General features: G+C 38.4%; 1 protein-coding gene and 1 long non-coding RNA gene across 5 annotated transcripts in view; one reads left to right on the top strand and one right to left on the bottom strand.

Moving 5' to 3' along the window:
- DYM (dymeclin) overlaps positions 1–22,921 on the top strand; it is a 416,064-nt gene that overhangs the window by 193,692 nt on the left and 199,451 nt on the right. The window contains exon 14 of one of the 4 annotated variants that reach the window (XM_074995794.1): positions 7,079–7,243. The exons of the other annotated variants lie outside the window; for them this stretch is intronic. Within the exon in view, the coding sequence (XP_074851895.1) occupies positions 7,079–7,243 (165 nt within the window). The remainder of the gene's footprint in view (positions 1–7,078; positions 7,244–22,921) is intronic. 4 annotated transcript variants of the gene reach the window in all.
- The window catches only part of LOC142013862 (uncharacterized), a 49,276-nt gene that overhangs the window by 18,370 nt on the left and 7,985 nt on the right, over positions 1–22,921 (bottom strand). The gene's annotated exons all lie outside the window — the stretch shown is intronic.

Below are 22,921 nucleotides of genomic sequence, written 5' to 3' on the forward strand. Positions count from 1 at the left end.
ATGCCTACCTACCTACCTAGTTTGCAAACTAGGGGAGGAAAAAGGATTCTGTTTTGTACTTTTATGTATCATTAAACTTGAGCCCCTGCCAATGTTAGATTATTTGCTTCTGTAGTAACAAAAGTACTTCATTTGGGGAAGGGAGAACAAGACAAGCCTGCAAAAAGACATGTAACAAATTAAGATGAAACGTAGTATTAGTCTAATGTGTGAAATAATGAAACAATTCAGCATTTATCCCCAGGAAAAGAGTGGATGATCTAATAGATAGTCATCATGTATATCGTCTTTGCGCTACGTAATGATAATTTTCACAGACATTCTTAGGAAGGTCTAAGTAAGTGATTAGTGGATCACATTCTCAACATGTGTATAGTTTGTGTTCATCATCTTTCACTGCTCCTTGACCAAATACTTCTAGCTGGGTTTTTGCATTGTCCCTCATGATAGAATGATAACTGCCTTTTGGAAAGATAAATGATTAGACCTTTAAGTTGTTTGTAACTCTTCATGTAGCAGCCAGTGTTGTGTAGAATATATTTTTCAAACTGATGCAGAAACAATAGGACCTAAATATTTAATCAGGCTTAGCAAAACTGGCTATTTTCAATGGCTCCAGATTAATCTAACTTCTCTGAGCTAATGTATGACATGTCTGTCTTCAAGACTTAAATCAAAACCTTACTTTTTCCTCAGTAATGTTAAAGCTTTATAACCTTCATAAAATCTCTGCCATTAGTTGAGAGCCAGATTATGAACTACAATAACTGAAATGTTAACCAGATTTTGGAATTATTTCCTTTTTGAATATGTCCAGACACCCAGGTTTAGACATTCTTGTGTAAATAGACGTGGTAAAGCACAATAGTTACTGACTTAAAAACAATCTTTCTATGCCACAGTTTGTTGGTCTGAGTCTGTGTACTCATAAGGACATTGGCTAGTACAGTTTGTATACAAATCTTCTGTATATTTGTTATAAAAATTCAGCTAAATTGAGTGGAAGAAATATCTACTTCTGACTACTTAAGCTCTTTTTGGAAGGGTCGTAATGTAAATAAATAAAAAGTTAAGCTGTTTGATACACTTTATTGGATGCTTGGAGACCCAGGCTTTAAATCTATTCCTGAAGTTTGAGAAGAAAAGTCAGTATCAATATGTCATATGTTTAGTTGTTGTATATTTTTTCCTGTATATTTCTTTAAAAATGTATCTTGGAGCTCTAGGCTTATGTGCAATGTTTAAAATGTAGGGATTCAGGATGAAAATATGAAATGACTTCTTCCAAAACAAAACCCAGCTCACAAGATACACATTGCACAACTTGCTTCATCTGACCACACTCACTAAGGCAGTCATGAAGGACATGTGCCGCTACCTGTGCTGTAAGCCTGTCTTATAATAGGGTGACAACATTTTGTATTGACCCATCCTGTTAGTAGGTATTCAAGCTCTACATTAAGGCATTGACCTCATTGTTAATTGTTGTGACAAGGGAGGGTCACTAACTTTGCGCTGTGTATAAGGGAGGTATGACAGACTTTTTGGCCATAGGAAGCTAGGATTTAGGACATACACAACCTCTTCATTGAAAGCCTGGCTTGGTAGAAAGCTTAGGCTAAGGTTTATATTTCCCTGTATTGAGCTACAACTAAAAACAGTGATCCAGGAAGGGTCTAAACTTCATGTAAAGAGCGTGTGGATTCTGTCCAGAAGAGCATGTGAGTAGCACCTGCATACAATCCACCTACAACTTAAGAACTTCAGTGAGGCTACGTCTACACTACAGCAATCCTTCAAAAGACATTCTTCCGGAAGATCGCTTCTAAAAAAACTTCTTTTGAAAGAGTGTGTCCACACAAAAAAGTGGATTGAAAAAATTGATCCACTCTTTCAATAGAGCGTGCCCACATAGCCCCTGTTTTTTTGAAACAATGGGCCAGGGATCAAAAAATCTGGCACCATGAGGACTGCTCTTTTGAAAAAAGGGCCCTCAGGTCCTCCAGTTGAATAGCGAGAGAACACGTTTTGTGTGTTGATGTTTCACAGGATTTTTCAAAAGAGGCCAGGCTTTTCTTGAAAAATTCTTGCTGGTGTAGGTGTAGCCTGAAATGCAGGTTAAGAAAATACAAAGCCATGTATGCCCACATGATGACTACTGTCTGCAATTCTGGTCATGCTATCTCAAAAAAGATAAAATAGAATTGGAAAAAGTACAGAGAATGGCAATAGAAATGGTGAATGGTATAAAACCACTACCATGTGAAGAGAGATTACAAATAGTGGAATGAACAAGAAGTCCTGTGGCACCTTATAGACTATCAGATACTGTAAATACAGGGTAACTCAGCGACCCCTCTGAAACAGTGGGAATGTTCACTTTAGAAAAGAGATGACTAAGGAGCGGTATGATGGAGGTCTATATAATCATGACTGGTGTGGAGAAATGGAATATGGAAGTGTTATATGCCCCTTTGCATATTACAAGAACCAGAGGTCACCCAGTGAAATTAATACCCTGTTTAAAACAACAAAAGGAAGTACTTCTTCAAATAACAATCAAAGTGTGGAACTGGTAGATTGCCAGGGGATTTGTGAAGGCCAAAAATATAACTGGATTCAAAAAAGAATTAGGTAAGTTCATGGAGGACAAGCTCAACAATGGCTCTTAACAAAGATGGTCGAGGCTGCACCCACATGTTGTGAGTGTCCATAACCTGTCAGAAGACTGTCAGAAGATGAGACTGGTTCACTCAGTAATTGCTCTGTTCTGTTCATTCCTCCTGAATCTTCTGGTATTAGCTACTGTCGAAAGACAGGATTCTGGACTGGATTGACCATTGCTCTGATCCGTTAAGGCCATTCGTGTGTTCTTATCACTTTGGTCTGTGCAGTAGTGATATTAGTCCCATTTAAATTACTTTATCTATGCACATTTCATTGTCTTTTGGTCTGGCGCTTTACGGTCTTGTCTTATTTTGGTTCTTACTGAAATGAGATATTCCAGATCATTAAGAATTTTATATTGTTAGATTTAATGGAGACGATGAGGATATTTTATTTCCTAATAACATCTCAGATTTATGCAGCATATAACCCTGGAAATATTTATAGGATGAGAAGACACTAGAGATATTTTATCATTTTCAATATCTCCAAAAATGGCAAAGTTTCATTTTTAAGTAAAAACAACAGTTTTTGATGGGATAAATCCAGACCACACTTACTAATTAATTTCCCAGGCTCCTGTTACCTAGATGTTCCAAATTTGAACTATTGGAAGTTAATATTGATTCCTTAATATTTTACTATCAAATATCAAGAATTTCAGTTTGATATTTTATTGTTTAAAGAGAAAAATGCACAAATCTAATTTCTTGGAATACTGCATCTTTTTATTTCTAATGCATAAAATACCTGCTTGTGTTGTTTGTCTTTACGGTTGAAAATATATATGAGGAAGATGCCCTGGGTCAGTTGGGGGTCAGCTGGTCCCACTTAAGCCTGCTTTTAAAAGAACCCTTGCCCTGTAGGCAAGAGAGAGAGATGGGAGGAGAGAGCTGGAGGAGAGGAGAGAAGAGGACAGGAGCAAAGCAAAGCAGAGCAAAGCGAGTTGTCTAGAGGCACCAAAAGAAGGAGAGGAGTGCTCAGCCACAAGGGGCTAAGGCCCCTGCCCAGGAGGCCGGAAGTTTGGAGTAAGGCCAAGCAGGCTGAACCCACAGGAGGAGCCAAACCAGGAGGGGGAACAGGCTACTGCTACTGCTGCTATCACTACCACTGCCACTACCTGGAGGAGGTACGGAAAGGGAGGAATTGTCTGGGGAAGCGGCCCAGGGAAGAGCTGTGGTGTTCATAATGAGGGGAGCCCTCCCCCATCACCAGCAGCCACACAGGCTCCCTGGGCCGGAACCCGGAATGAGTGGGTGGGGCCCAGGTTCCCCCCAGACCATCATCTTCCCCCTCCTCATGAAGGGAAATGGTATCCAGGCTCTGGGAGAGTGGACTAAATAGAGGCCAGGAGCCTGGCCAGCCTTGCCACACACACGCACAGCCATCGTGTAAATTATATATGCATGTGCATGTATGTGTGTGTGTATACACCCATCCCTAGCTCTGGGTCTACTATGCTATAATCATTTGTTTTTCAGAAATTTTAATAGTAAATTAAATGAGCATTGGCATTAAAATGAAAGTAGTCAACCCAATTAAAAGTAATCAAAATAAAAGTTCTTAGAACATTTGATTTTTGGATTGAATGTCCATTGGAACGCTAGTTTTCAAAGTCTGGTTAAGATTCATCATTAAAATACTAGCTCTAGCTGCCAAATTTCACAGTAGTTGTTTTTTACGAACAATTGTATTGAGAGATGTATGGCTGGATCATATATAGTGTCAGCTCACTTTAACCCAAAGTTTTTTTTAAAACAGATTTACATAAACTGGTGCAAAACAGTGTGGACACTAAATAATTCAATCTAATTTATATTATTTTAGAATAAATTATTGCAGTGCTAAATTGAGTTAAATCATCATAAGCCAGGTTTATTTGATTGTTTATGCAGTGGTTGATAGTGGTTTAAAATCACACCTTTGATTAAACTGGTTCAGCTTCGAATATAGACAAGACCTAACATATATACATGGAACAATCTTGCCATGGAGCATGGAAGGGAGGATAGCAGAGCAGTACTGGCCATAGAGGAGAGTCCCACAGCCATCTATCATTTATTCATCTATTATTTATATTTCAACAGTGCAATGAGGTCCCAGTCAGAACTGAGGCTCCATTGTGTTGGGAACCATGCAAACACACAAGACATAGCCCTTATCTTGAAGAATTTATAATCCAAACTGCAGTGTTGTTCAGGGGAGGTTTTTTATTAAGTGAATGCCTTCGCATCAGCATTAACTTGGATTCTCTCTTGGGTGTTGTCCCTAACCCCTCTCCTGTCCCCACAGCCAAACCTTTCTTGAACTTGGTAGTGCTTTCTACCCAAGCTAGCCAGACCAGGTGGGAATTTAGGTTAGAGTCCCGGTACTGCTGTCTCTTGAGCTAGTAGCGCCACACATTTTATACTGAATATGCAGGATAAATCACTCAAATGTTAATAATTCTCCAGTGCATTCCCATAATCTTCCATGTGCTCAGAGAGATAGACATGCTGTCTCAATTCACTAGGAAGGAATCATAGAGCAACTCAGCTTACTGCAGGAGAGCTGGCCCCAGAAGTCGTAGCAGCGCACACTGGTGAGTACAGCTCCAGAAAGCACAGCAATTGGAGTACAGTTTTGCAGTATGACAGCTAATATGTGGCTTGGGCTAGCACATGTGATTGGCACATGGGTCTGGGAACATGGATTAAATCTGCAGTGAAGACACATCCTGGTCTGTACTTTATTTGTCCTTTGGAAAGGTACCATGTCTTGCTCCTTCTGTGTACTGCAACATATAGTCTATGACTAGGAGCCTGTCTGTATGCCCATGAAGTGCCAGATTGGATTGTAACTCGTTTAAGGTAGAGACCATATCTGTCTTCTACAAAATGTCTAGCTCAGTTGTAGGGGATATTATATAATTTATAGTATGCCGCCCCTTAAGGCTGTTGTCTTTGGGCCAGACCAAAAACCAATCTGTCACCCTCGTTCCTGAGTGCAGAGTTGCTGGGTGGTGAGCAGTGATAACAGTAGTTACTTGTTCTTTCTGCATTTAGTACACCCTTTAACAGAGGGCAGAATTTTACCCATGCTCTCCATTTAAAAAAAAAAAAAAGTAATTTGGAAAATATTCTTCAGTTCTTCAACAGAATACATGGAATACTATTCAGCATGCTATGGTGGACCAAGTTTTTTCCCTGATTGATTTCCTCTTTTTAAGTATTAGCATGCACCAAATATAATTCAAGGATTTTTTTCTAGAGAACGTGTCATTTTCTGTGTTCTGAAAAGATTGCCTGAGTCTTCTCTTGGATCACTACGTGTGTATGTGAGCTAATCTGTCAAATGTTCAAACACTACTCACTATAATAATGGCAGTGGTATCCATTTTTTGTGGCTCTAAAGTGTGACATGATAGTGTGACAGTGCCGCAGTGTATTATAGGTAAACTATTTGACTGATCAGCTTATGCCCCAGAGAGTAGCAGGCAGACTTCTCTTCACCCCAGAGCTCAGCGTGCCCTTCCCCAGCATGCGCCACTCAGCATTTCAGCAGCAATTTAAAGGGCCAGGGCTGCTGCTGTTGCTACTGTAGTGCCAGCAATGTCTGGGAGCGCATGTCTCTTTGAAATTGCCAAGTCCTGGGGCAGCTTCCCCCCCTCAGCCTTTTGGCTGGTATCATCCTTTAATAAATTCGTGAGTGCAAGAGCATCATGCCAAGCAGCATTGACACAGGCAGTATGAACTTTGACTCAAGTGATCGTATTTTCTAGGTTTTTGTCCATGTAGTTTATTAACACTAAAGCCAAACATCTCAGAGTGATTTCCCCACAACCCACATCTGCCAGCTCTAATATGGAAGTGTATATTTTATAAAAATAATTGTGAGAGGTTTCTCATGGAAGAACTGACCAGTGCTGTTTTTAATAACTGATAGGCTGTCTCCTCTGCTGGGATTCTCGGATGCATGCGTATTTCAGAGTAATGATTCAGTAATTCTACATGACTTTTTCACTCGTCTGGGATAAGATATCATTTTCCATGAAGCCAGTTAAAGTCTGTGAAGTGTATTCTTTTTTTTTCTGGTCACATTGTAAACCAGGTCCAGGCTCATATGTTCATATCTTCAAACCACATTAAAAGTTTTTTAGCTAAAAATTTTACTTGAAATTTTTGTGTGTTTACAAGCCCCCAAACTTGGCGAATTCCCTTTGCTTTAGGAATAGACCCAGCATATGACTATAGACTCTCTATTTTTTTACTTTCTAAATTTTTGTTGTTTTAGTTTGAACTGCTGCTTTGCTGTCTCTGGCATCTTCTGCTGACTGTCGGCACAAAAACCTCTTTGGACATAAAACATTAATTGGCTTTCTTAAAAGAAAATTCCTTTTTTCTGTTTTTCTCCCTTTACCCTTGTCTTTCAGTTATACCTGCCGCCACTTGCGGAGATATGTATATGTCTTGGACAAAATGTATTTCCCTCACTCGCACTGCTCTACGCTGCAGCACTGCTTCTCGACCCTCAGTGACAATGGAGAGGAACTCTTGTCTTTAACTTGTTCTCACATTCTCAGATCCTATGCTTCCAGGTTATTAACCTCTGCTCTGCATTTATTGCATGCTGCATGCTGTGTGTGACTGATCTGTGCATGCTTAAGTGAACAGATGTATAACATTAAATGGTCAAGGAGGTTATTTGTATCTTTAACATAAAACTAATTACATCCTTTTTTTTTATAACAAGTGTGGTATAAATGGAGTGTCTAACATTAGGTTTTGTAGTGCTTATCTCTGTAAATTGAGGACAAGGTTTTATAGCTTGTATGTAGCCTTTGGAAGCTTTAGCTCTTCATTAGATATAAATTATTCTAATCTTTCCAAAACACCATAATATTTCAGTATTAGACCTGTGGGCTGAAATGCACAAAGCTACAGCATAATTGCTTTGGACTGTAGAACTGATTTAAATATATTTCTGTCTTAAACACAAGCCTGAGTCCTGTTGTTGCAGTTATTCTATACAGCAATATTGTTATAGGGAATGCAGATAGAGCCTCCTCTCTTGCACCTTATTTCATTTCATTTTCATGATTGCTCATATTTGAGGTGCCATTTTGACATAGCTGTATAGATTAATCTAGACATAATGATGAGAGTAATAAATAGCCATCAACCCCATGTAACATTAGAAAGTCAGCATCCTCAATTCAGAATTGTTAGATCATACACAAAAAAAAAGTAAAATACAAATAAATATTTCAAAAACTCTTATAGGAAGGACAAACAAGATTTTTTTTGTCAATAAAGTTATATGCATAGTAGTCTGTTGACTAGGTAGATGATTTAATCTGTTATCCAAGATCTGAAGAGTTTTAAGAAAACCAGGAAAAAATTGCATGACAAAATTGACCAGAATATGGAAAAAACCCAGAATGGAAATGCATCTCCCCAACAAAGCAAGCATACAGTAGTAACAGACCACACAGTAAACAAAAGTAAAACCAGCTTGATTATCAAGAGAAGAAGAAACTGTGACATGCAAGTTAAAATACCTCTGGTTTTGAATGAATTTTATAGTATTCCATAATGACAGGGAATTAAGCTGAAGAATCCTAACATGAGATGAAAATTTAGCTATCCCAGAGTAATTACCAACTAATGAAGAACAGACAATATTTTTAAAAAATTAAACAATACAAAGGCATTGCTTAAAAGTATTAGTAGTAATAATGAAGAAAAATTACGGGCTAGTGTTGTGCTGTGTTAGAGACTGAAATCTTGTATACATAGTGTTGTACGTGGTTTAATATAAAATTATTCTTTGTGTTCATTTGTTACTTAAATATGTGTATTTTTAGTAAATATGTGGGTTTGATTTCGCGCATCTGGTAGGAACGTGCAAAATCGACCTGTTGGGGGTTGACAGTCAACCCCGTATGACTCGCATATTGCTATCCACCTTCAGTGAGGAGGGCCTGTTAACGTAAGAACGGCCATACTGGGTCAGACCAAAGGTCCGTCTAGCCCAGTATCCTGTCTGCCGACAGTAGCCAATGCCAGGTGCCCCAGAGGAAGTGAACCGAAGACAATGATCTAGTGATTTGTCTCCTGCCATCCATCTGCCGCCTTGGACAAAAGGATAGGCACCATACCTTACCCCTTGCTAATAGCCATCTATGGACCTAACCTCCAAACGTTCATTGAGCTCTTTTTTAAACTCTGTTAGAGTCCTGGCCTTCCCAGCGTCCTCTGGGAAGGAGTTCCACAGGTTGACTGTGTGCTGTGTGAAGAAACACGTTCTTTTATTAGTTTTGAACCTGCTACCCATAAATCTCATTTGGTGTCCTCTAGTTCTTATATTACGGGAACAAGTAAATAGCTTTTCTGTATTCACTTTCTCCACACCAGTCATGATTTTATATACCTCTATCATATTGCCCCTCAGTCTCCTCTTTTCTAGACAGAAAAGTCCCAGTCTCTCTAGCCTCTCCTCATATAGGACCCGTTCCAAGCCCTTAATCATTTTAGTTGCCCTTTTCTGAACCTTTTCGAACGCCAATATATCTTTTTTGAGGTGAGGAGACCACATCTGCACGCAGTACTCAAGATGTGGGTGTACCATAGTTTTATATAAGGGAAGTAAGATATTCTTCGTCTTACTTTCTGTCCCTTTTTTAATTATTCCTAACGTCCTATTTGCTTTACTGACTGCCGCTGCACACTGCGTGGATGTTTTCAGAGAACTATCTACTGTAATTCCAAGATCCCTTTCCTGATCTGTTGTATCTAAATTTGCCCCCATCATATTGTATGTATAATTGGGGTTACTTTTCCCAATGTGCATTACCTTACACTTACCCACATTTAATTTCATTTGCCATTTTGTTGCTCAATCACTCAGTTTGCTGAGATCTTTTTGAAGTTCTTCACAGTCTGCTTTGGTTTTGACTATCCTGAACAGTTTGGTGTCATCTGCAAACTTTGCTACCTCACTGCTTACCCCTTTCTCAAGATCATTGATAAATAAGTTGAACAAAATTGGTCCCAGGACTGACCCTTGGGGAATGCCACTAGTTACCCCCTTCCATTGTGAAAATTTACCATTTATTCCTACCCTTTCCTGTCTTTTAACCAGTTCCCAATCTATGAAAGGATCTTTCCTCCTATCCCATGACCACCTAATTTACATAAGAGCCTTTGGTGAGGGACCGTGTCAAAGGCCTTCTGGAAATCTAAGTATACTATGCCTACTGGATCCCCCCTGTCCGCATGCTTGTTAACCTCTTCAAAGAACTCTAATAGATTAGTAAGACACGACTTCCCTTTACAGAAACCATGTTGACTTTTGCTCAACAAATCATGTTCTTCTATGTGTCTGACAATTTTATTCTTTACTATTGTTTCTACAAATTTGCCCGGTACTGACGTTAGACTTACAGGTCTGTAATTGCTAGGGTCTCCTATAGAGCCCTTTTTTAAATATTGGTGTTATATTAACTGTCTTCCAATCATTGGGTACCGAAGCTGATTTAAAGGATAGGTTACAAACCACCGTTAATAGTTCTGCAATTTCACATTTGAGTCCTTTCAGAACCCTTGGGTGAATACCATCTGGTCCTGGAGACTTGTGACTGTTTAGCTTATCAGTTAGTTCCAAAACCACTCTGATGACATTTCAGTCTGGGACAGTTCCTCAGATTTGTCACCTGTAAAGGATGGTTCAGATTTGGGAATCTCTCAAACATCCTCAGCCGTGAAGACTCAAGCAAAGAAATCATTTAGTTTTTCTGCAATGGCATTATCTTCCTTGATTGCTCCTTTTTTGTCTCTATCATCCAGGGGCCCCACTGCATTTTTTTAGCAGGCTTCCTGGTTCTAATGTACTTAAAAAACATTTTACTATTGTTTTTTGAATTTATGGCTAACTGTTCCTCAAAATCTTTTGGCTTTTCTTATTATATTTTTACATTTAATTTGGCAGTGTTTATGTTCCTTTTTATTTTTGTCACTAGGATTTGACTTCCACTTTTTAAAAGATGCCTTTTTATCTCTCACTCCTCTTTTACATGGTTGTTAAGCTATGGTGGCTCTTTTTTAGGTTTCTTACTGTTTTTTTTAATTTGGGGTATACATTTAAGTTGGGCCTCTAATATGGTGTCTTTGAAAAGTTTCCATGCAGCTTGCAGGGATTTTACTCTAGTTACTCTACCTTTTAATTTCTGTTTAACTAACCTCATTTTTGTGCAATTCCCCTTTTTGAAATTAAATACCAGAGTGTTGGACTGTTGCGGTGTTCTTCCCAACACAGGAGTATTAAATGTTGTTATGTTATGGTCACTATTTCCAAGCGGTCCTGTAATAGTTACCTCTTGGACCAGATCCTGTGTTCCACTCAGTACTAAATCAAGAATTGCCTCTCCCCTTGTGGGTTCCTGTACCAGCTGCTCCAAGAAGCAGTCCTTTAAGGCATCAAGAAATTTCTCTCTGAATCCCATCCTGAGGTGACATGTACCCAGTCAATATGGGGATAATTGAAATCCCCTATTATTACTGAGTTTTTTTATTTTGATAGCCTCTCTAATCTCCCTTATTATTTCAGCATCTCTGTCCTGGTCAGGTGGTTGATAATATATCCATAGTGCTATATTCCCATCAGAGGAAGGAATTGCTATCCATAGTGATTCTGTGGAGCATTTTAATTAATTTAGGATTTTTATTTAATTTGATTCTATATTATCTTTCACATACAGTACCACTCTGCCACCCGCTCAACCCATTCTGTCCTTCCGATATATTTTATATCCCGGAATGGCCATGTCTTACTGATTGTCCTTATTCCACCAGGTTTCCGTGATGCCTATTATGTCAATCTCCTCGTTTGATATGAGGTACTCTAATTCACCCATCTTATTAGACAGACTTCTAACATTTGTGTAAAAGCACTTTAAAAAGCTACCACTATTCATATGCCTGCCCTTCCCTGACATAATGGATTCTTTTATATGTGATTGTTTCTCATGGGATTTGGCCCATACTTTATCATCTCCCATCTTCTCTTTCTGACTGAATTCTAGAAAAATCTCTATCAATGGAGTCTTGCCTAAGAGAAGTCTCCGTCCGATCCACGTGCTTCTCCGCACCAATCAGCTTTCCCCCATCTCTTAGTTTAAACGCTGCTCTATGTCCTTTTTAATGTTTAATGCTGTTAATTCAATTGCAGATGCATTGATTCTAGCTACATAATTGCCATAGCTAGAATTGCGTATCTGCAATCGACTTACTTTCCCTAGTGTAGACATAGCTTTAGTTACACTAGAGTTAATTCAGACTAGCTGAACACATCTGTTGAACGGTAACCAGATGCACTTATGCCATTCTGTTTTAGACTTGGCAGGAGCCGTACTTAAAATAGGCTGGCTCTGCGTGTGCTCTGTCTCAAAAGTTTCCAAAGCACTTCAGTCCTGAATTTCTTTGTCTCTGCTCTTCTGAGCTGGGGCTTCTCTGAAAGCCAGGCTAATTTATATGTTGGTTTTATGATCTGGACAAATATTTATATCCCCCAAACTTGTTTGTGTTAGCAGCTCAACCAGCAGTCAGAAACCAGATATCTAGAGTGAAAGAGCAGCGTTGTCTGATCCCTCTGCTACTTACTGGTACAGAAAAGCGAAGAATGAACGAAACCTCCATAAAGATGTAAAGGTGGAAAGTGTTGAACGTAACTGTAGGATTTTTGAAGTATCCCATTGCTAACTGTTTAGTTTCAGATTTTCCAGTCATGCGTTGATATTTTCATGGTTCTCACCAACAGCAGCACTGGAATCGATTCTTGACAGTGCCCCTGCCCTTGCTCTTCTGTATTTTTACATAATGTTGAGATATTTTTCATGCCTGCTGATAGCACTTCTGCCAGAGGGTTACATCTTGGAAATAACTGAGTGAAGTGAGAAGTTACTGCAGAAGTGGTTTAGGCAGACTGATGGGCAGTTTTCTCTCTATTTTGCAGCCCTTTGTGTATATTTATTAAACTTTAGTTTTAAATTAAATGAAAGGAATCACTGAAAAAAGAGAGAGGGAACTGTTTCACCTGGAGATAGCATTCCTTAACTCTAACCACAAACTACTGCAAACACTTAGTACCATGGAGATTTCCAAGACTTCTGCCATTAAGCTTTAGGGGCAGGAAGATTAGGCTAGTGCTGACAGTTATGGTGATGCATGGAAGACCCACACCAAATAGACAGCAACAGAGGGTCCTGTGGCACCTTATAGACTAACAGAAAAATTTTGAGCATGAGCTTTCGTGAGCACAGACTCACTTCATCAGATGTCTGTGCTCACGAAAGCTCATGCTCAAAACTTTTCCGTTAGTCTATAAGGTGCCACAGGACCCTTCGTTGCTGTTACAGATCCAAACTAACACGTCTACCCCTCTGAAACTTGACACCAAATAGGCAATGTAGCAGTGGTGCAGGTCAGTAGAAGAACATGTACCAAATAAAAAGAACTTTTGAATTGGGAGTCAGCGCCACTGTAGTACTCTTCAAAAATGATCCAATACTAAGTGCTGGGATCATGAAAAGAATCAGTGTTTCTGTTCTTTAACTACACTTAGGAATTACAGTGTTTTGGGAAGGCCAAGAAATCTTGCCTTCTGTTTGTTTACAAAATGCATACAGTTTTTCCCTACAAAACATAAATTCTTGAAAATAAATACAAAGAGTGACAACACCATACGTAAAATAGCTTTACAGCAATGCATCTGTTTGGAAGTATGTGTAAGGGAAGGAAATAATTTAGTACTGGAATATGGTAAAAAGTGTGTACATTTTTACAATCTGTAAGCTAAATTGACTTTTTTTATGAAATGTAACTTGTACAGTTTAGTGAATTCAGAATATATCAGCCCAAGAAGTTTTTTTGAGATTTTGGTTTTTGTTTTAAAAATATATCTTTTTACAAGACAAACTGAGGTTGTTAAAAACAAATTTCATGTAAAGGATGCACCTTATGAAAATAGTGTGCTAGTCTATATACTGTGAAAACAAAAAAGCAGTCAAGTAGCACTTCAAAGACTAGCAAAATAATTTATTAGGTGATGAGCTTTCGTGGGACAGACCCACTTCTTCAGATCATAGCCATACCAGACATGTATCTGGTGTGGCTGACATATCTGTTTGTTTTACAAAATATTTGTTACAAAAAACCATATTTGTGTTCATAGCTTATGAAAATGTTCAACTAACTGGTCTTTTGATGCTATTTCTTTTTTACATGGATAATTAATTATCTTCAGAATGGAAACATCTACCAATATGTGTGGTGGTCTCAGCTAAAAGTAAAACTCAGTATAAATCTATAGCATAAAAAAGAAAAAGAAAAAAACCCACATTTCTGGGCCTTAGTGTATAAAGAGTTGGAGAAAAGAACTTAAAACTTTAGTCTTCTTACTGACAGCATGGATTCATATACTTGTTCTGTACAAACATCACTGTAGTATTCATTATCAATGTGTTCTCCTGTGGGCTGAGCCTTTCTTAGAGGGTGCAAATATTATTTATACTTCAAAAATCAGAAGTGAGCATGGAAAGCAGTGCATTATAACAGTTCATTAATCCTGAGGCCAGCAAAAATTCTCTTCTGCTGTAGCACAGAACGAACTGTGCTACAGCACTGTGGTCATTGTTCCAGCAAAACACCCACTAATGTATGTAAGACTTTTCCCTGAGACAGGACAATTGGATCAGTCTCCAGATATTGTACAAATAATAGTGTGTTAATCTTCTGAAGCTGTTTATCTGCTCCTGTGAAGTGTTGCTCCTGTCCATAGCACCACATAGGATCAGGCAGTTTATATGCATGTATAGTGATACCATTTTAATTTTTTTATAAGTGAAAGGGAGTGAATGCATTAAATAAAAAAGGAGACAAAAGGGCATCAAGGAACCTTTGGGGACAAGCAGAGTTAAGAAAAATGACCACAGTTTGTGCCTGCTCTTATTCATTGCAAGTTACATTAAATTTTTTTCCAAAATATACTTTAGTTGCTAGCTGATGAGCACTGTTCTCTTGTTTTGAGACTAAAAGCTTTTGGTGACTTGTTGTTCCTCAGATCTGTAGATGTGCTTATACCACGTTTGTTGAACAAGAAACACTGGTTAAAATTAATGGGTTTTTAAAAGAAGAAACGCCGAGATGGAGCTATTTGGTTGTTATTGCTTATATTGCCTGAGCAGTATGAGCCACTGTTCTTAGGGCATTTAAAAAGGGAGTGCAGTTTCTACCCTATCTTAGGCTACGTCTAGACTACGGGGTTTTGTCGACAAAATATCTGTTTTGTCGACAAAACCCGTGACCATCCAGATTGGCAAGCACATTCTGTCAACAGTAAGTTGACAGAATGCATCGCTTTTGTCCACAACTGTACCCTGCTTGCCATGAGGAAGAACGCTGCTATTGACAGAGATCTGTCAACAAAATGCTGGTCTGGATGTTCCAGGAGAGGCCTTCTTTCGACAGAAGAGGCCTCCAGGATGCCGTGTTGGTTCCGGGTAGCCATTTTGTCAATAGCGCAACTGGGCAGTCTGCCTGCTCCCTATAGACAGAGTAGATTGCTCTTTCGATCCACCCTACGGTCTGGATGCAATCTGCCGACAGAAGTTTTGTCACAAGTTATCTTCCAACACAAACTTCTGCCAGCAAATCCCTGTAGTCTAGACAGCCTTAATGACAGTGTTGCTCTGGTGACTTCTCTAAAACTGGGGATGCGCATACTTTTTTTTTTTAATCTCAAATTCATGTAGCATAAATACTTAAAGGTGGGATCGTAATCTCTAGATTTGATTGATATTGATGTTTTTAATTCTGTTGTGGCTGCACTACTTACTGATTTCCATGGTATTTCTAAATCATGTAATGAAATGTACTGTTGCACTTCTACCATCAGGGTTTCCTTTTGGGTTATGTATTCACTGTGTGATGTTCTATTTGTCATGTATACTTCACATTCTATTTCTAATCTCTTGGGGAATAAATCTGAAAAACGGAACAGACTCCTGGATGTATGTATTAGCAAAAGCCATCTAGCAAGATAATTGTTTGGTGGGTGCTAAACATATTACGGCCAGTTTTATTTTCTCTGTGGCAACATCTACACTAGAAAGTTTTGTAGAGAAAACTCATGGAGCATCTATGCACAAAATGTGTTTTATTGACAGAAACTGACAACAAAAATGCCATGTAGGCACTCGGGGGGGCCCTTTTGTTAAGACAGCAGATCAAAAAATCAGTCCATTTTTATGAGTAAACATGATCTGTTGACAGAAGTTTTGTGGGAACATCTCTTCCGACAGTAACTTCTGTAGACAGATGCTTCTAGTGTAGATGCAGCCCGTGTGTGTGAGAGAGAGAGAGAGAGAGAGAGTGAGGGAGGGAGAGAGTGCACGTGCAAAATGAACAGCAAATGTTTTTATAAGCCAGCTAAACTGAATATGTAAATTCATGAAGCAATAGAGCAGGAGTTCTGAAACTAGGTTTGGACCACAGAGTAGGTCACATTTTCATTATAATAGAGTTGCCAAGACTGATATTAGATACACTGAGGCCTGGGGCTGACTCGGAGGCGTATGCCTTGCTACCAGAGGCTAAAGCTGAAGGCTTCAGCCCTAGGCTCAGGGTGCAGTGTCAGCCTAGCACAGGGTGTATAGTTATGCTTGTGGTCAGAGGAGGGTCATGGTGCAGTAATGTTGGAGAACCATTTCACTAGAATGAAAGAAAGTTACAAGGATTCTTATGAATTGAGTTTTTGCTACAGGAAGAAAAAGAAAGCAATATGCTGTCAGAATTTGTCATAGTTTTTGTGACTATTGTTTTTCTTTTTTAGGTTTATACAACCACAAGAATTACACAGAAAGATTACATAGGCCCTTTTTATATTTTCCAGAGGTATTCTGACAAAAAAGCCCCAATCTAGCACAGACTTAAGCTTGTGCTTAACTTTACAGACTTGGGATGTCCTAGTGTCTCTAAAGTCAATGGGGATTATTCACTTGCATAAAGTTAAGCACATTTGTAATCATTGCAGTCTGTTTTGTATCAAGACAAAAAAAAAAAAAAAAAAAAAAAGGGCAGAGCCTTGTACTCTTGGAATCCTATCCCAGTACCTGATTAAAAGGAATTACACAGAAGGGAAAGTCATTATCTCAAATCCAAAATAAAAACAAGAGCTTAGAAATTTAGTGACAGGCACAGTCTGCATAGATTTCCATTGATATTTCAACCTGACATGGAATTCACATAGTCTAATTACTGCAAGAAGATCATAGTCGGACTAAGAAGACAGGTATAAATTTTCAAAATTAACTACAGATCTTAGATAACCAACTTGAGACACAGGATCTGCCCTCTGAATATCAGGCCTCTTTACGTTATCATTTGAGCATCCAGAATTACACTTTGGAAAATGTAGATTTTTTTTATTTAAGTGCAAAATGCTCAGTTAGGCAAGGAGCTGAGAATTCACCTTTACTTCAATGGGACTTGACTGAAAGTTGAATGACCTCACACCTTACAAGAATGCTTAGCATTTTGCAGGTCAAGCTGTAAATGAGAAATAAACTAAACAGCTAACTTGGGCTCATAAGATTGCAGTAGCAGTGTTTTAGTTGCAGTGTTGTATGCATTTTAAGATTCTATCCCAAGCAAAATAATGGAATGGCTGATGCATAACTCAGTATAGAATTAAGAGAGTACTTTTAAGTAATGTCAATCAGCATGGGTTTATGGAAAAAAGATCTTGTCAAACTACCTGTTTTGGATGAGATTACAACTTTGATTCTTCAGACAGACTTCTGCAAGGATATGACTTGGTACCACATCACATTCCAGACTATACAAAATTAGAACCATTCAGACATTACAAAGTGGATAAGATGATATCTTTTATGTTGGTGAAAGAGACAAGCTTTCAGGTTTACATGGAGATTTTCAGATGATGTGTTAGCTCAAAATCTTCTCACACCAACAGAAGTTGGTGAAACTAAATGACACTACCTTGCCAACCCGGTGTCTCTGATTTCCTGGGCACCACACTTGATACAAAACCAACATGGCACATCAACTGGATTAAAATCTGGCCATCTAATAGACCTCAGACTTTAATTATAATTGTACATGGAGAATTATCATTGAGTAGATATGTTTCTAATGAAGTCCTGCAGAAATCGGTTCTTGTCCCTATGCAATTTAATATTTTCATCAGTGACCGAAAGAAAACATGCAATCATTGCTCATAAAGCTTGTAGATGGTACAGAGACTGTGAGGAGTAGTAAATAATGAAGATGACAAGTCTGTGTCAGTAAGCAATGTGTTCTGTTATGGCCCAATGTTAGGTCACTGTATTAGGAATAAAGAATGTGAGCTATGTACTTGAAGGATGGGGAACTCTATCCTGAGAAGCAGTAACTAAAAAGTTGAGTCTCATCTAGGATGAACATGACTTGCCTTTGTGTAGTGGTGCCTAATGGGGCAAATGAGACTCTTGGATGTATGAACAGGGGAATTTTGCATAGGAGTACAAAGGTTACATTAATTCTTTTTTTGGCACTGGTGCAACTGCTGGAGTACTGCCTCTGGTTCTGGTATGCACACTTCAATAAGAATGTTGAAAAATTGCAGAGGGTTCAGAGAAGAGCAATAAAAACAATTAGATAGTTGGAAAACATGCCTTAGAGCAATGGTGCACACGCTCTTCCATTTGTGGCCCTTCTTACCATTAATAGAAGCTGCAGCGCCCCCTTCCCCAAAGCACTGCACAGCCAAGACCTCCTCAGAAGTGAAGCTGGGGATGAAGGAGGATCTGGGCTGGTGGAATAAAGGGAATGAGGGCTGAACTGTGCTAGATATGGAGCAGGGGACAGAGTGGAGTTATAGCTAGCAACAAAGCAGGGTAGGTGCCAGAGTGGGACTGGGTTTGAATCTGGCCTGGAAGCAGAGCAAGGCTGGGACTGGAGGTGGTGCGTTTCTTTTATATAGATCGTTTTAGTTTTGTATATTATCTACAATTAGAAAAACAACTAAAGCTTGGGTAGATGCTATTAAATAAAATATAAATCCTGTTACTGTTCCATTGATGGTGGTTCTGGTACATGTAAACTGGTTTACATTTGCAAGTTTTAGTATTCAGAATAGTTAGAAGTAGAAATTAGTCCAAATTATTATTTCAGTGAAGTGAGCATTGTGGCATTTGCATAAATTTTTCTGTCTGACGTATAAATTAATGTCATGAGCATAAGACATATCAGCATAGTCTAGAAACCAGTATTTCTTGCGTTTCCGGCACAGAGGCTTTCCATCCCAGTGAGAATGCTGTGGAGACCCATGACTGATAGGTTCACCTGTGGTGCCACGCGTTCCCTAGTGCTATGAGATTAGCATACCCACGGATCTATAAAACGTGCACTTAAAGTGCTACAATGTTCCTTTTATAATATTGTATCTGGGATCCTACAGTTCTTGGCTTTATCATTATGCCCATTTCTGACCTTAGCTGTGTACCATTGGCCTTTGTGAGGACACAATGTGATCTGGAGAGCAGAAATTCCTTTTAATATATAGATGAAATCATTTCAGATACTGAGTGTAGTGAAGTTGGTGTTTTCTACTTGGTTGGATTTTTTTTCTTGTTTGTTTTTTGTGTAAGGAAAGATTAAAATGCTAAAATAATGGGACGGCACAAAGAGCAAATTCTGCTTCCTCTGTGGAAATGAGGTTAATTTCCACACAAACTAAGGACAATGTAATCTAATTACTGTGCTCTTTGGGGCCTGAGAATTGTGTAGAAAGAATGCAGTGGTGGTTTTACAGACGTTAAAAACTTGCAAAACTTCGAGTATGTTAGAATCGTATGAATGACAAATGTGTATTGACTTTCCCAGCAATCCTGTAGTTTTGTGTATATTTGTTGAACGATTCCTTTTGCTGACTTATTAGAGAATACATATTCCTATGAACTGTAACAAATAAAATGAGTAGCTTGCCGCAGAGATAGTCTGTGCATGGATTAGTTTCTCTTCTCCTACCAGAAGAGTAATCTAAATATAAAATATTTTACATATAAAATCATCTCCTTCATTCAATAGCATGGCCATGAATGGATATTTTTGTAGCATTTATAAATCTTGAGGTTGAAGAAATCTGTAAAGAAACTGTTCTTTTAGAAAAGTTTTCATCCCTGGCTACACTAGAAATATGACCAACGTAAAGAATTTGGTTACAATATGGTCTGACTTAGCTCTTGTTATAAAATGTTAAGAGGTACAATATAATCCTATAATAGCAGCACTGGAGGGAACCTCGAGAGAGAGACTCATATTTATCTTGTTCTCCTTCTTAAACAATGCTTTCACATTTTGTAAATATGCAGTTAATCCTTCCCAAGTGAAGTACTTTGTATTTGTCCTTATTGAATATAATTGTATGTACCTTGGACCATTTCTCCACTTTGTCCAGACAGTTTTGAATTATAATTCTATCCTCCAAAGCACTTGCAATCCCCTCCCCATTTGCTATTATTGGGAAACTTTTATAAGCATACTCTTTATGCTGCTATTTAAATAATTGATGAAAATATTGACCAAAAGTGATCCCTATGGCACCCCACTTATTATGCCCATCCAGTAGGATTGGGAGCCATAGATAACTATACTCTGGGAATAGTTATACAGCCAGTTATGCACACACCTTATAGTCACTCCATCTAGGTTGTTAATTAAAAGGTCATGCAAGACTGTATCAGACATCTAGCTGAAGTGTAGATATATATCTACCGCTTCCCCCTTATCCACAAGGTTTGTTATCCAATCAAAAACAGCAGAAAGGCAGTTATTTTTTATGAACCTGGAGGTGTAAATAATTATTTTCCTGATAGCATGGATTAACTGGAATTCTGTACCTGCTCTCCTTCTTTGTCAAATAATTTAAAGGACTTAAAACTGTCTAAAATAAACTTCAGTGAAATGCTCTCTGGATTTGCATGATCATGTGCTCTTGATGTGTATATGTATCGTATTGGTGTGAGGGGAATTAAGTTTTTTTTTCTTCTCAGTGGTCTTCATTAGATTGTCACGAAACAAGGAACAAAAAAACTCTACCTCGACTTAAGTGCAGTGTATTTTTTTTAAATGGGCTCCTTTGCCATACCTCAACAATCAATCAGTTTGCCAATTTATTTGCTGGGGTCTTTGGATGGTGATGTTGATGCTCAGTTTAAAAAGCAAATGAAAACTACTCTGGTTATTTCAGATAGAAACACAGGGAAATAATACATGTTTGCTGAATGGACCAAGTCAGAGTTGTTACAGAGGCTTCATTTTCAAGGTTCTTTGAAGTTCTAAAATAGAAAAAAGTTAATGGAGTTAGAAGGAAACCAGTGGTTTGCTTTCAGAGCAGTTAATAGCAGAACTTCTACTAAATTTAGTGAGACTAGGATTGAGCTTTAAGTTTATCTCCATCTCATTGAGTTACTGTTGCCTTACTCCTCTTGTTCTGATTTACAGTCTTAAATAATTCAGTGCTTCCTTTCCTATTTTTGTGTGCAGGGTGCCTCACAGTTGTTCCACTTGTACAGTTTAGAGCTAGATTTTTAAAATGCAAGTTGCACAATTGTGCGCCTACTTTATGCATAGTCATGGTGATTACACAAACATACAATAAAAGTCTCTGCAACTGGCTAATAGTCATTGGCATCTACAGTTGCTACCTTCTGTATAGTGGCACTTTATAGACTAACAGATATTCTGGAGCATAAGCTTTCGTGTGCAAAGATCCGCTTCATCAGATGCATCACACAGGTCTCATGAAGCGGGTCTTTGTCCATGAAAACTTATGCTCCAAAATATCTGTTAGTCTATAAGGTGCCACAGGACTTGTTTTTGAAGATACAGACGAACACGGCTACCTCTGTCTTTCTGCTTATAACTCAGTAACAGTGACAGAGGCCGTAAAAAGCAGTGTACCATGTTCAGGCATCGTCAGTGTAAGAGTTGTGGCTTACTATTATTCTTTTCGAATTGGCATAAATGACAGGCTATTCTTAGCAAAGTAAAGCTGCTTACTTTTTGTTTTGTTTTGTTTTGCTTAAACTGATATTTTCAGGCTGAGGATACTTGACATTTAATTGTTTCTGTTTCGTGGAGGGCAAGGCAGGCATTTTTGGTCTCAAAAGATCACTTTACTTTCCACAAGTCAGATTTGAGAAATCTCTATTCAACTTCCATAACTTGGTGTTCAAACTCCAAAAAAAAACCATCAGAGGGGATAGGTTTTAGACTTCCGTTGACTTTATTGTGTAGGGCCTAGACAATTCTGGAGCAGACTTGTGAAATTTAGAAGTTAAAGCACTGTTATATGATGATGATCATGATGATGTTTTTATCTAATACCTTTAGTGCTAAATGGTAAAATTTCATCTTGGTGTCAGCACTGAAGTTTCTAATGGATTAGACTTCTTAACTTTTATTGAGCATATTATGCTATCTTTATATTTTGCAAATTTTTTCAACCTCTCTATCACCAGTGATTACTCCTATCTCTGTGGCTTGTTAAACATCTTAGCTGTCCTTTCCACTATACATGTACCAAGACTTTGTTGCAGAAAATTACTTCATTAAGCAAAGTCCACTTTTTCTTCTGTAACTTGTGTGTATTATCTCATACTATGAATATTAACTAATTTAATCATAAATTATGTAAATTTTCTCTTTAAAAGCCTCATCTTGCATCCTTTGCATGCACTACATACTCACTGACTTTGCTGATATGTTGTATTTTGTGCTGTATGAGTTGCCAAGCCCTTAAACTTGTTTTGAAGTTGCAGTTTCTACTTTGAATGAGAACTTGATTCTGAAAAATTTCTGTGATAGATTATAACACCATGGTGCCCAACACACTAGCCACTCTATTTTGCCAGTAGAATATGGTAGTTGGCTAGAATAATGTGGCTAGTTCACTATAGCAGTAGCTACTGTAGTGCAGTACAGTGGCTACTACTTCAGAACTGGTAGGATGCTAGGGATGTTAATGAGTATCAGAGAGTTAGCCGTGTTAGTCTGTAGTTTCAAGAACTAGTAGTATTGTGGCACCTTATAGACAACAGATATTTTGGAGCATAAGCTTTCGTGGGCAAAGACCCACTTCATCAGATCCATGAGTGGGGGAGGAGGGTGGTTTCAGAGAGATACTTAAAGAATGGGGTCCCAGAAAAAGGGATGTT

This window comes from Carettochelys insculpta, chromosome 5 (genome assembly GCF_033958435.1).
Source record: "Carettochelys insculpta isolate YL-2023 chromosome 5, ASM3395843v1, whole genome shotgun sequence".
In the NCBI taxonomy this organism is placed as follows: Eukaryota; Metazoa; Chordata; order Testudines; family Carettochelyidae; genus Carettochelys; species Carettochelys insculpta.